The sequence below is a fragment of the Coturnix japonica genome, chromosome 7 (assembly GCF_001577835.2).
Source record: "Coturnix japonica isolate 7356 chromosome 7, Coturnix japonica 2.1, whole genome shotgun sequence".
In the NCBI taxonomy this organism is placed as follows: domain Eukaryota; kingdom Metazoa; phylum Chordata; class Aves; order Galliformes; family Phasianidae; genus Coturnix; species Coturnix japonica.
In genome coordinates, this window is record NC_029522.1 from 13,974,014 (window position 1) to 13,989,810 (window position 15,797).

Genomic DNA, 15,797 nt, shown 5'->3' on the forward strand with positions numbered 1-15,797 from the left:
ACTGCCGTATTTGTACCTTCTCATTATTCCCATACCCAGACTTGTGGCTAGTCAGGATTGCTGTACAACCATTTATCAATGCCACAATTAATAATCAATCTCTGAGTAATTAAATTAGTCAAATTGCCCTGCCTGCGCATAGATCTATCCAAATCAACCTTTTATGTTTTCAGTATTTGCTGACCTTCATTTAAGCACATAACATCAATACCATTCATTGTCTTCAAACTGCTTCAAACACTTACTTTACTGAACTAGCACTGATTGGTGCAATAGCAATGCCAGATGTCCATATGCTTAGTGTTAGTGTTATCCATGGGAACAGAGCATAGACCTTCTAGTAGCCTGAAACAGGAATATTTTAACAAGGCCTTGTTGTGAGACTGTCAACTTTATGTTTTATTTTGTAGTGGTAAGATGTAACACTGAACCACACTGCAAAGTTTCGGAAGTCATTTGACATTCCACATCATTAGGGGAAAAAAAGGAGAAAAAAAAGAAAAAAAAAAAAGCTAATTTTAGATTAATTTTATGCAAAAACAGTCTTCTAATTTAATGCAAAACTTAAAAAAAAAGCGGCAGCTTGTACTTTACATTACTAGGTGCACAGTGTTTTGCCTGTCATGTCCTTTCCTATACACACCCTCAATGAAGTGACCAGCTCTTCCATTTTACGCTCTAGAAGGCTATAGCACTACACTAAGTGCATTCATTTAGAAGCTGTTATACATTCCCCATTTTCACCATGAAAGCAGAGAGAGACTGAAGGCTCCTCAAACAGGAATATCATACTGGAGTTTCTGAACTGTCAATTGAAACAAATAGAGCTTTATTCTGAATCCAAATGAAACATACATAAAAGTTTCCCATAGAAAAGTTCCATTCTTGTTTTTTTTCCCAAAGTCCCCAGCCCCCAAATTCATAAGTGAAACATTTCACAGCATTTCAGTAGATGTCTGTATTATTGCAACTAACATTGGTGATTACCGCAAGATTTAAAAATAAAAAAACCTGTATATCAAATACTTTTGAAACCAAGTTGTTAATTTCACACTAACAGAATTGGTGTTTTTCAGATACGCTATGTCAAACATTTGAAAATCTTCAGCTACCTCTATATTTGAGCACCATGTCAGACCTTAAAGCTGAATATGAACAGGGCAATCATCTGCCAATTCCTCTCTGCAGGAAGCAGCTAACAGAAACTGATGGCTTTTCCTAAAGGTAACATGAACTGTGAGTCAGAGGAGGCACTACAAAACCATAAACTGTGAGCCTTTAATAACCACACAGCTAGCAAGCCAAAACTTCGTGACCAATGGGATCTAGTTGTCATTCAGAGACAAGTATATCAGTATGTAAGACCTCCTTCATATTAAGTCTATCTAGATCTAAATAAGAATTACTGTGTTTTTATGCCTTTAACGGTTGGGAAACATACAAATAAAATGTGTGCATGACAGGTAGTTTTTCCCTTCCCTGTGAGCAAGGACACAGGAAATTTTGGATAATATCAAGGAATGTTATAGTTCTACAAATAAACTTCGCTATTAAAACTCCTGTTCCCTGTATACTGTGGTCCTTGCAGGCTTTTTTAATAATAAGTATTGAAGAATTTACATTAATACAATACAACTCAACAGATCACAGAATGGTTTGAATTGTGACGGACTTTTAAAAGCCATCTAGTCCAACCCCCCTTAGTGAACAGGGACACCTACAGTTCCATCAGGTTTCTTGGAGCCCCATCCAACCTGACCTGGAATGTCTCTAAGGACAGAACATCCAGGCAACCTGTTCCAGTGCCTCACCACCCTTATTGTAAAATCTACCCTCCCTTAGTTTAAAAACCATTCCCCCTTGAGCTATCACAGCAGACCCTGAAAAAGGAGTCTGCCCCCTTCCTTCTTATAGACCCCCTTTAGAAACTGAAATGCTTTAATTCTCTGAAAGCCTTTAAGTCTCCAGGCTGAAGAGCTATCTGTCTGTCTTCGTAGGGAATGTGTTTAACCCCTGGGATCATTACTGTGGTACTGCCCTGGATGTGCTCCAACAGATCCATGCCTGCCCTGCACAGAGGATACCACATCTGGACAAGCAAGATGTAATTCCAGTCATTCTAACTTAAAGGACATAAAAGCTTTAGAGCAACTATGCAGATAACAGAAACTTATCTTCTGCTCACATACGCTTCATAAATACCATTCTTTCAATCATATTCTAAGACTGTTACCAAGTAGCTTTTAAATCATATGTGCACATACTAACAGGATTGCATCTACTGCAATAGTTTAAACACAAAAGGTAAGGTATGATAAGGTATGCTCCTGCATTATCTTGATAGAGTAGGAGAAGGTGGCTTTGTTGCTCAAAATGGGAAAAACAAGGAAGACAAATTTCTGAACCATGTAGGCTTAAGGTTTTCAAGTGTTTTGCATTGCATGGGAGAAAAAAGCAGAAGTTCTGTTAGCATACAGTCATAAATTTAACCTATTTCTCTTTACAAGTGCTCAAACCTTCCTATGAATACACCTCAGGTCAGCTTGAACCAAGTTAAAATGAATCAAAAATGGTAAGTTTGGGGAGCATATTTGCTTAGCTTCAGCACAGAAACACATACTGGTTTAGGCCCATTTTGCTTTTATTAATAATATAAGTTTCTATTATCTCTTAACATTACAACTGAAAATTTTACAGTTAATCTCACACTAAAATGACAAACACTGTTTGGCTTTATTTGCAAAAGTTGAATTACAACTTTGATAAACACACATTTCCAAGATTGGAGAAATGACTTGCGTTTTCTGGATTTCAGTGCTAATGTATCCCTGCCTCCGAAATTGGTTTAAGTTAATTAACATTGCTATGGAAGAACTATTTGGCCTGATCTCTGTTCTCAGCTGTAAGGCAAAGATGACATCTCTAATGTAACCACTGCACTGTAAGTAAAGTCAAGAAGAGAGATTTTTTTCTTTGACAAACATGTAGAGCCTGTGGTAATTTCTAACAGATTTCCCTTTTTTCTTTTATTATATTCTCTCCAAAACTTTCAGAAAGCTCTAAGCCAATGTAAATAGATCCGGTACTCAAGCCATACTCACTCAGCACCTTTCTTCCTTCCAAGGGAACCAAAGCTGCATAACAAGATGTCATGACAATCTTGATAAAAACTGTTTGTAACTTACATGTAGCCAAAATAGTTAACCAAATGAAAAAGTTATGTGGTATAACAAGACACACTTTTGATCTGCATGGATCAAGCTTCATCTCCAAACAGGCTGCAGCTAGTGGAAACCAAGTCTTCATCAAGAAAGTAGAGAATACAGAAGGAGTGGTGGAAGACGTAGTACTAAAAGGGAAAATTTCTTTTAAATGGCCTCCTAAACTTGTACAATGCTTCACTGTTTTCATCAGGAATTTAATGTGAAATAATTAAAGATATTGGTACTACACATATTTTAGCTGTAATTTCACTGACCTAAAGTCAGTTTCAAAGATAGAAAAAAATATTTAGGAAGACAGCGATCAGGTGGTCATTAGCAAAAACATCCATTACAGTTGTAGTTCATCTTCTCCTCACTGTGATGCAATGATATAACCTTAGGACTCCTACAACATGTTATTTGACCTTCCCATAGGACAAGTGATGTGCAGTAAAGATTTTTACTGCATTTTGAATAACTTCAGCAGCCAGTGGCTACTTAAAGGTTAGAAATAGAAAGCATGCGTAAGTTTTATCTGCATAACTTCAATAAAGCAAGGGTTTCTAGTTATGTTTGTGCCATCATTTTACAAAAAGTTTTCACACGCTTTCCTTCAAAACTGATTATTAGTAGCTAGACAAATAATCTCATTGAGGGACATAAGAAAACACCCTTCATATTTACCAACGTGTAGAAAGGCGTCTGTTAGTGATAGTAGTCACTGGCAAGATTCCAGTGGTGGTCAAGTAACCACCACTGTGCAGTATGTGAGATGAGGAATTCCCCTGCATAAGCATGAACATTCACTCTGCTGAGACACCACTGTGTACACATAAATGAAGGAATACTAAACCACAGTGTGAAAAGTCAGTTTCCTGAAAGAGACTCCACCTATTATTTTGGTTGCTGCTGAAATACAAACTCTGTGCCAAGAACAAAAACTGAGAAGAACAGATCGTATCAAACTGTTGTGAAATAGACCACCAGAAAGAAATCTAGCCGCATTACAAGTATTGCATTAACCGCCTATTTCATGTCCTGCAGATCACGAGAAGTATCTTGACAGCATGCATTTTAAAGTGACTTCTTAACTATTCTTTGGGTTTTCATCATTTTAACTACAGAATTGAAATTAATTTTTAAACAAGTTCAAGGTTTTGTCTGATATACAGCTTTTTGAGCATCTTCTATTCTTTTTGGTATACTACTAAAACTAAGAGCTAATTAAACAGTATTCTAAAAGAGTTTAAAAACAAGAAATACTTCTTTCTTTTTTTTTTTCCATCTCATTAAGGGCAATGCTAATAAAAAAAGGTGTCCAAACTGACACAACAGCATTGTGAAGCAGTTGGCTAGAGAGAGTGTGTCCTCAAAGGACAGTCCATGTTTTTGTGTTCGTTTGTTTTTAAATCTTATGCAATCATATACATTAATTATCAAAAAGGCTAGTCACATGCTTTAAGAAAACAACCCACCTCACAACTGTATCATGAGTACTGACAAATAACTTTAGTTTGTTTAACTGATCAAGATTCAAGTTTCGATGTAAAAATGCTTACTTGCATACCATACTGATCAAGAAAATATTTCATTTTCTTATAGTTAAATGGATAATTAAAGTTGCGGCTACTGGTGAAGTAGATAAATGATTCATAAAGGCCATAGGAAACTGTACAAAACTAAAAAGGGAAACCTCACTTTCAGAATGATAGTATGTCCACTTCAGTTTTATTAAACCATTGAGACTGTTTCAAAAGACAGTGCTGGGCAGTTTCACTTGAATAGCCAAAATTTTTTTTTTCTTTTACTGAAAAAGATATTTTGCATTTCTGCAAAATAAACAAAAAGAGGAGCAAAACCATACACACCAGGACTGCAGTACAGATGAAGGCAAAGTTTTGTTACAAACCTGTTATTAACATACAGTGAGAAATGTCCATTGTACAAAAACTTACAATGACTGACCTACAATTAATCTAAGATAATCCCAGCAATGCAAATACAACTCAGAACAGCTCAATTGTTCACAATTTTACAATAGTTATTAAGGTGGGAGGCTGACTTTTTAGAAACAGTTTGACTTGCATCGTCTTTTTTGATCAAAGCCTACATTTGTGCTTTAAGTATTCGCCGGTTACAAATCTGTTACATACCTAATGCTTCAGCACAGAGTAGTAATCCTTGGTGTAATCTCATCTGTCTCCTAGCTGCTTTCCTTCAGCAAGAGGCTGGGTTGAGCAGCTGCTTCTGTAGAAAACACTGTTGTCAGTCTTTGTTCTCCTTGCAGGGGGATGCTTTAGTAAGAAACAGCTGGCTGTATCCAGCATTGAAAATATTGTCAGCTGCGTTGCCTACCCAAACTTGGAAAATCAAATTAGCATTTCCTGGCTGGTAATGTACTTTATGCCCAATGGGTTGTTTAAGAGCATTATAAGTAAAAATCCATAAACGTTAACAGCAATGTTTAAACTTTATTGGGGAGCAGGGGATGGCAAAAATCAATGTGAGATACTAGTTTCAAAGTTTAGGCTATGTTATATTTGATTACTGGGATATCAGTACAATGAAAATGGAGGAATTTCAATGGTAATTTTGAAGAAGTTTCGGTACACCATGTTGTGCAGGGCTTTATAAAAGATTTTTGTTTCCAAAGATGTTATTGGGGTCCACATATTCTTTAACAGATTTCAGCATTCCCAGACCAACATCAGAGATACTCTCCTTCATCCAGCGCTTCCGCAATTTGCCTACTAGAAAAACAAAAACAAAGAGTTTCAATATACAGCAGGATTCTAAGAGCCAATCAATCTTGTGACCATGAATGAATAAACACTGTGTGATAAATGCTTTTATTCAAAAATGAGAAATGTTTTGCTTTATTTGATTTATTGAGCCCACCAGACTATCAAGCTCATTAAGCTCTGCATACTCCCAGAGGAAGACTGTGTTCCACACTGTCTACTTTCTTTAGAAACTATGAAATTTAGATGAAGCTTAGGCTGAAATCACCCGTTCTCTTAAAACAGTGATTTGGTAGCAAGTTTTCAAATGATGCATTTTTTTTTAAGTAGAAAACTAAATAAGACATTACTGAAAAGTAGAACTCCACACCTCTTGATTGCTTTAAAAAGAATGTGCTCGAGAATAAAAAACAAACTTAAGACAGCATTGATTTAAATTAAAAATATATATATTTTCTGAAGAGAAAGCTTGAAGACTAGTTATCAGTCACCAGCATATCTTGTTTTATTTGAAAACCTCTGTGCACACTGGCTCTTGCAGACACCATTACACAAAAGCTTATTTTCCATGTTAAAATGGATATTCACAACCTACACCAAACACAAAGCAAAGCTGAAACAGTAGCCATTTAAGAACTCATTTCACTAAATTCTCACAATGGTTCTGTTAAACGGCCAAGTGCTCATACAATAATTAACCAAGTCATCGACTCCGATTTAACAGATTGTGCAAAATATTGGCCATTCTTTCATTAAACACAGTATAGCATTTACCTTGTCAGCCTTACCTTGTCACAACCCATTTGTCAGTATGATGTGATATAGTAAAGATTTGAGAGGCAGATGCTTTAAGAGTATCTGAACCTAAATTCAAGCCATCTTTTGTGCCCTGTTCTCAGGGTAACCATCAAACTGTCATCAGAATAATAAATTACAGAGACACCTCTGGAGAACAGAGTATACTTGTTTATACCTTAAGGAATGAGCTAGTTATAAAGCCAACTGAAAAAGCAAACGTGAGAAAGAAGGAAATCTACAGAAATAGAAAGCAACTATTACCAGTATTCATGTAAAGAGCAAAGATCGTAACTGAAGGGACTAAAACATTATTCATGCAGTAGGAACTGTGGTAGCCCAGCTCAAAAAAAAAAGAACACAACAACCCAAGTGCAAACACAACACCCTTACAATTTGACAGAGCAAGTTGAGGTAGCTGCATTTTAACTGGGGGAACTTTAATACTAATACTACCACACACAAAAAAATAGAAAATAGGCATGGATGTGGTCTGTCCATCACCTCAAGTCACTCTCAGTGGCTCATACACAAGCAGCTGAAGAACAGTCATTACCATTCTTAACTGTTATCTGTAATATAGTTTCAGTGAATGTGTCCTGTGGTTATGGATGTAATTGTCCTGAAAAGACTGCAAACAACTGCTCCAACAAGATGGAGCACATTAGAATCACAGCAGGATGCCCAACAGCTAGCATGCCTGCCTCCAGTAATAATGCAATTCCACAAGGAACTGAACTACTGTCTGAGCAGCACCAAACAGTCATTGCATATTTAATGAAGTTGCTCACCAAGTGCTGGAAAACAGAAGGTGCTTGGAGTGCATCATTAGCTCTGTCAAAGTGATAATTTACACATCTATCTTGTCAAATTTTCTATGGTTTATACTTTTGCAATAATAAATCTAACATACATTTGATCAGTGAACTGTAAAGAAAAAAAAAAAACTGTACTAGTTACCAGTGGTCCTTCACAAACATTCAATGAAAATGTTCATGAAAATAAGATATACATGGATTTTTCAGCTATAGACTATGGAAAGCTTTGTGCAGATGAGAGCACTACACAGAAAAGCAATATAGATAGCTTGTTTCACTTCAGGTTAGTTCTGCCCTTTGAATATTTCTTCTTTCTCCATAGGGCAATACAATCAACATCAAGGATGAGAAGAGAAAAGGAAGATGAAAATACAGTAACATTAAAACATGTTCCCATGGATGTAAAATGACTACAAATAGCAAAAATTACTTAATTCTGCCAAGCCTGGCCAGAAAAACAGCTTTGGACTCAAGGAAGTCCTAACTTTCCTACCAATAAAAGGTCTCAGTTGAACCTGCTCATACCATGGACTAGAGAAAACAGTTTCTAGCCTACAGAAGGTAGGTCATTACCTTTAAAGCCAGGAGGATGCAATTTATCTATAACTGACAAGAGATCAAATTAATCACATTTCATATGCTGCATCACAACAGTATTAAAGATTACCAACTCAGCGCAACACTGTCAACCACTACAAATTGGTCATATAAGTCCTATGCACACCTTTATACACCCAGTGCCTGTGGAATCAACTGATAACAAATACAACTTCTCATTCTTTCATTTCAACCTTGCATCTTTAATTCTCCAAAATGAATGGTGAGATTAAGTTTAAAATTTTTAAAAGTAGCAATTGCTCTATTCCTGACACGTGCTAGGACCATAAACATTCACTGCTAGGAAGCTGGAATATTTGCCAGCACTCAAGACTAGTCAAATTCAATTTGAAGCTCTGCTTACTTCACACAGTACAAACACCTGAGCATGACAAAGAGCCTGCTTCAAACAAATCACATACCTCAAACCAGAAAGCCAACAAGGGTGTGCAGTAGCAACTTAGAAAGACAGTCCAAAACCTGATTTCATGATCTTTTTTTTGTTTTATTACCATTATATTCCATGTGTTAAGGAAACACATAAGCTGGAAAAAAAATGCTTTTTTTCAATTCTGATACATACTGGTCCATAATCATGAAGGCTGTGGTTGCTCATCCTTGAGGATGCAGATGGATGGCAGCTAGAAATCTAGCTATGAATGGAGCCAGCAAACAGCAGGCAGCAATCAGTTTTCTCACTTAAGAAAATCAAGTACTTGAGCACACATGTACAGGTTTGTAAGGGAAGTTAGTGTAGCTGATGGATCCCAGGAATAGCCCTACCCCCAGTGCAGAATAGATTTACAGCAGTGTGTGGTCCCAGGGGAAAAAGGCTCCAGTGGTACTACACTTCCTCCACTCCAGTCCTTTCAGTGTAAAGAGGCAATTAATGCAGAGAAATAGCTCTACAGAAGGAGAAATAGTAACACGGGTCAAAAGAAGGATGGGGCTCTTCCAGCTGTAGAATGCTCTTCTTGCAGCCGGTAGTTTCTTGCAGGAAGCAACGTTGCACTCCTAGAAATTGCTTCCCAAAAATTACTCTTCTAGAGAGAGTTCTGAAATACACTGAGAAAGGTCAGTGCATTTATCTAATACTTCAATAGAAGTTGAAGACTCGGTCTTTTGTATTTATTTGGTGAAAAAAGACACCAAAGATGATCACATCTGTTGTGATCTTCAATAGACTAAGGAAGGAAAATATGACTGACAGATTATTTCACATAATGAAGGTTTCCTGATGCCTGAAAATTGACAGTATAAACTCTTCCTTCTAATTAACAAGTTCTTAATTTATAAAATTAAGTATGGTCAGCCTCCAGACCTTAACTTAAAGAGGACACTTTTTTTGTAGAACTGCACAAGGACTTTTCATTATAACTCTACCACTCCCCACAGGAAATAATTCCAGATATTGTAGTCTGCATGGATTACTGCAAAGTACATCTTAAGGCATGGCTTCCTAGTGATACCACAGAATTGCAGTGTCAAACATGAAACTGACTGCACATCAATTTTGTACATCCCTTTTTCTTTCTTCAGAGCTTTTCTACATAAATTCCCAGGAAATCAATAAAATAACTTACATTTTTGTAGAGCCTGGGTTATATTAATCTTTATTTAGTCAATTTGTCTAGAATGAATTTTCTCCTACTTTCTATGACATTATGTGTCTAAATGAATGTATTTTGCCCAAAACCACAAGCTGATAATTACTTTCTTAAGTAAACAGTTGTTTGAACATCACCTGCAATGCAAAGAACCTATTTCTAGTTTTACATGGGTACATAACTTGGAAATACAGAAGAGATCAAGGCCAAATCCAGCCAGCTCCCTTCTCATGCTGTACTCTAAAGCAAAAACACTTAGGAGTTTTAACTAGTGATATTTCCTAAGCAAATGTTATTTTATGTATACAAAAAAGCATACTCTATCCCAAAATACAAGTCATTGTTAAACTGAAAGGCCAAGTTCATTACACTGATGTACATGTCTGGCATTACTATAGCTTCTTGTGTCCATGAGATGCTTGCTTTAAGAGGCTGGTATTGATACACTTCTGCAATTCTTTTTCTGGTATGTTCCTGTACTTATAAGCAAGGCTGTGAGCTGTAATCCCTTAACCAAAAAGAGTTATGCTTCTTTTAAGGTTTAAATCTCAAAAACTGCTATGGGATCAGGAAATACTCTCACAACCCTCCTAACTGACTGAAAGTTAAACATTTTTGTTAGCATGAGGAAAAGAGAGAATAGATGCTGGGATTAAAAAGAATCTGAACTTAAGTCTTTCTGAAATTACTCTTAATGTAAAACAAAGACTGCTATGATTTTAGTTCTCCTTGTGCATGGCAGCTACGGGCAAACCTGCAGTTAGTATTTCTCCAGATGTAAACTAATTTAGTGCTTTACACATCTCAAACTGTCATATATGACCACTTCCTCACTCAGAGTGGATGAAGATTGACTTAAGCAAGCTTTGTATTTCCTATAGCCTCAAGTCCCAGACTACATCTGTTTTCTTTGATACACAAAACCGGAGTTAAAATAGCTCCATTTATCACAGCATGATTGTAGGCAGACAAACCAGCCTGTCTGCTTCCAGATAGTGAAAACAACTGTTATTAATCACAATTACAAGACAAATACTAAAATAAACTGCACCAGTATTTTCTTTTACCACCCCTGCCCCCAACAGACTGATTTTAGCAAGGCTAGGAATGTCAGGGCCTGAAGGTCAGTAAATAAAATTGATATTATAAGGCTAATTTTCAGCAGCACATCTACCATGAACAGGGAAAAAAAAAAAAAAAAAAAAAAAAAAAAAAAAGGAAAAAAAAAAAAGGAATCTTGTCTTGCCAGACACAAAGACTTAAAGCAGAAAAGATTTGTCAGGCTCTAAAAGGAACAAGAAAAGTCTAACAGAAATCAAGTTGTCTAAACCTATGAAGTCAGAAAGATCAAGTATGTAAGGGTATCAATGTGGTACATAAGTAATTTTTTCTTGCCCACAATGCTGTAAGCAAAATTTCAGATGGTGAGGGCAAATGCATTCAATCATGACAAGCTACAGCTGCATCTGAGTTAATGGATGAAATGCTAGTCTCAGTAAAATACAGTTGCCACAGCAGGAGAGACCACAGTAGCAGATCAAGAGGGTAATTCTACATCCATATTTTGAAAACTGATTGGTCTATACACTATAATACTAAATACTTAATACTGACACTATAATACTATAGAAAAAATTAATCAGGAAACAATAAATGCATATTAAAAATATTGAAAACGTTTCACTTATGTTTTCAATATTTACACATATTCCAATATTCTAATATTGCAATTTCCATCACAAAGATGTCTGAGACAGCCCTAGACATAAGTGTCAAGCCCTGGAATTCACCAATGTGTTTTAAAACACTGCTTCTACACTTCATCTTTTTCCCCCACAGAGAGCTTTCTTAGAATTACTTAATTTTTATTTTATTTTAAACCATTACAGTTCTTACTCTTTGCAATTATTTCCATGGCTGGGCAATGCTCCAAGAGAATAGAGAAGAAATGTATTTTAAATCTGTTTGAAGCTACACAAGTCAAAAGGAATTCAGAATACATTTTCCTGACATTTGAGTTTACAGCACTATATAGGACACCATCAAATTAACCAGGCTACCTCAATATGAGGGAAAAGCATATGTAAATTATCAGGGTAATATTTACACATTTAATTGATTCTAAACCTTACTATTAAGGCACAGAAACAGCTTGCAAATAAACTAGTAACACATTAAAAATTATTTTCAAACCACAAGAGTGGAAAATGAATAATCAGACGTTAGCAGACAGAAATACAGTTAATATGCATAGTTCAGCTAAAGTGCCAAGCAATTTTATGCAGATATTATCACTAAGTGGTCTGGAATTAGGGGTAAACAGCATTCACCTAGATGCAAGGGACATTAAGTTGCACTTCTTAGAGCTGTTTAGCTTGTTTATGTAAATGAATATGCCTCTTCATGAGGTTCAGTAGAAGCTGCTTATGACAAACTTATATACTATCTTTTCAGCTTTTCAGATAGCCTGTAGATTTCCTGCCAAAGGAATGCCTTGAGGCTGCTATTCATAAATATATGATGCTATACAACTGGACATTGAGCAAACCAGGACTAGTGATGCTTCTGCTGATGTTTGGTAAAGGGGTGTGAAGTTTCTAGAAAGACTGATAAAATTTATTTTGAGTAATTTAGAAATATTTTGAATGCATTAAATGAAATGTTCTGTTGAAAACTATTTGATGTATTCACAAATACTTATTAGTTTTAAAAAAAATTAACAACAGACTGAGAATACCTCCATGGTGATGTGAGAGACTTCCTCCATTGGCAAGTATTTCTTCTCTAGCAGCCCTCTAGATGGGAAAGATAAGATATTTAACATTAAATGCACAATATATTTGGTCTTTGTCAAATGCTTGCTAGAGTAAGCACTTTAACAGGTGTATAAAACAAGTTAGAAACATGTAGGGTACACAATAAAAGTGAACATTTCATCTCAAGTCTGCGGATGAATTTAAGTAGGAATTTTCCAAACAAACCCTATAAAAGCCAAGATATTTCAAAGCACATCTGTTATAACAAAACTATTGTTCCAGAACAGAATATTCCGGATCACTCTCCCCTTGCCAAAACTAAATTAGTCTACTGGGCTGGGGAGCTCATCTAGAAGATGGGTAAGTGCCTACTGAAAAGGAAACAAATTCCCCAGAGTGACTAAAGTTTCTCATTCAGAAAGGAATTTAGATTCAGATTTTTCTGTGGATGACAAAGTAAGGTGCTTTAGAAATGACTTCCCTTTTGCATGTGAAGCTTGTGGCAAAAATAAAAAAATAATTTAGTTTTCTATGTTGATGAAGAAATATTTGAACACTTTCATGCTAAAATACTCACCTTGCACCTCTCAGTACACTGTTTAGGGTGTACTTCTCCTAGCTGCTCATGATCAAAGTTTTATAAGTACACTATGAAGACTTTTCCTACAAAACTCAATTAGCTTGGCCAACAAGTTTGGCATATGTTACAGAATATTAGCATCTCTTCCTTAACTGACACTCTTATATACTTTACCTCAATTTCTTCATAGACATGAATAGGATCACTAATCCCTCTGTAGTTAAAGGCAAAGTAGAAATAGACACATGCACCTGCATCATAAGTCTGTGTCACCCTGCAGAAGAGAACTGCGTTACAAACAGAGCTATATGGTATGGTAACATCAGCCACTATATCACTCTACACAACTTGAAGTAACTCACTTGATTTTTAAAGGGTAACTTTAGAAGAGAAAAAGTTTGGTTTTGCACTTACTTTGTAAGAATGAATCAATGCAATGACTTTCAGAGAGCTAAGGTTCTTAAATTAGCCTTATTTTGCTAGTATGCACCAGAGAGTTGAGCACACACATCAAGACTAATGATGTGCCACTAATCTTTTGAAATAATTACTATTACATGTAACCTACTTGCAGGTTAAAGAGAAAAGTCAAGATGACTAAGCTTTATTCTGTCATTAGCAGATGACTGCCAACTAGGTAGTAAGTTTCATGATCTCTTAGTTGGGTTACTAATAATAGATTCTAGAAATTTAAGTATTTGAGTTGTTCCTTGGCTTACCTGCAGGTGGAAAAGGGAGCAAATTGAACACCTTTTTCCTTGCATTCTCTTACTATCCTTTCCTTCACATTCCTACAGAGGTCTAAAACCCTGTAACAGAAAACATTGAAGTCTTAGTAAGATTTTATAATGCTTAATATGGCAGTGAGTTATTAAATCTTGCCATAAGCCTTATTTACTTTGCTTTTAGTAATTTATACACACCTCAGCACACCCAGGCACATTCAAAGCATTATAAAATATTCAAGAATATATTTTCCAAAAGACCAGTTATTTAATTATATATTCCCCCCTAAGGTGTGCAGCACCGCTCATGTTGTGTAACTTGATTTTTTTAGGCATTTTACACAGACATAAAGCTACTTTGCTTGATGATGGCTGTTATATATGAGAGAAAATAATCTATTTAATGGATTAGCAAGAAAGGGTCTTTTTCAAATATGTTCAGTCAGGTACGGGGCACTTGATTTGTGAAAAACTGCATAGCTCTTATTAGCCAAAGTACAAAAAGGCTTTGAAAGTATTTGCTTTGGTAATCACAACTTAAGAAACATATTTGAAATTCTTACATAACAACTCATTCTCTCAGGTAGAACAAACACCAACTCACAGCTAACAAGTGAGTGTACTTCAAGACTTATAAAGCTGAAGTAAAATAAACAATATTGCTTTAAAAATCACCCTTCTCAAGTTTCTCCCACTCACTTGGACAGACTTAGCAATTTTCAAAGCCGAGGCCAGAATTTACCACTGCCACTAAATTTAGTAGCAAAGATACAATGTTACCAGCTCACATCACAGTTTCCATATTTTCCACTTTGCACTAGTGACAAGGTCACACTAAAATCAGTTTAGATTCTGCTTTAAGAGGTTTCTGGCTTATCAAATGGAAGCATTCAAAATAATTTCACATTTTAAACTATACTGTGGTCTTGCATTTCCCAGCAACAGCTAAAATAAGCTTGGTTCAAAAAGCCTTAATTAAGAGCAAAAGTTACACATCAGCTCTTTCATTCCCTCACATTACTGCATGGAAAAAAAATACATATTTTTTTTTCACGACCATCAGTACAAATTTTTCTGCTTAAAATACAAGCCGATCCCATACATGTGGCTGTTTATCACACAATACGTTTATTGTAGCCACTACCCAGCCTAAGAAGCTGGATAATTTCACATCTTGGATCTGTTACAGTAAGTTAACCTAAACAGAAATATTACTGAATACTTGCCTACAATGCATTTAGAAAATCCTGAAACAATTTACCAGCAACTTTAGCAAAAACACAGCTGTAAGATTTGAGGCACATCAGGGAGCCTCCCATACACATAAGGCTTAAATTAAATTAAGTTTCCTCATGAGCAAGCACAAGTTTGAATGAAATCAGGTACAATGTTCTAAGCAATACTGAAGAATAATCAATTTACCTATCCCAAGGAACAGATGTCTCAAACGATTCTCCTATTACATAGTAATCCAGACCCAGATCCTAATAAACAGAGAAAGGAAATTATCAATAATATTCAGCACCAACATCTGAGATTCCAGTGTAGGATACACTGCTAGCAGCTGAGCAACTTTGGATTGCTTAAGAAAGAAAGAATTTAGCAAAAACAGCCATCTGTACCAGTGACATTAGTTTATAGTTATAGAAGTGGCACAGCTCTTCTAAGGCAGTTGACACTTTCATGTCATGGCCATTAGACAGCTTGCCAGAGTGTCCATATGCTTCCACTATCAAATATTTGTGCCACTAGCACCAATCCAAAAATCCACTGATCTGATCAGCATAACATCTAATAAAACTAGTTACTTGAAACCAAAGTTCTATCTAGGATTTAAGTTCTACCAAGGAAGCAAAAAGACAAGAAACATTCTGCCCATTTTACCTACAGCCTGAAATAAAACAAAATTAAATGATTTGTCCCAAACTAGAGAGGCCAAACAAAACGTAGCACTAGGGACATCCATAATATTCTG

The 15,797-nt window shown here is 35.9% G+C and overlaps 1 protein-coding gene across 1 annotated transcript in view; it reads right to left on the reverse strand.

The window, feature by feature from the left end:
- Positions 1-812: 812 nt before the first annotated feature.
- AGPS (alkylglycerone phosphate synthase) overlaps positions 813-15,797 on the reverse strand; it is a 76,721-nt gene continuing 61,736 nt past the window's right edge. Inside the window, exon 20 of the mRNA XM_015868396.2 lies at positions 813-5,953. Within this exon, the coding sequence (XP_015723882.2) occupies positions 5,832-5,953 (122 nt within the window). The 3' untranslated portion in view covers positions 813-5,831. The remainder of the gene's footprint in view (positions 5,954-15,797) is intronic.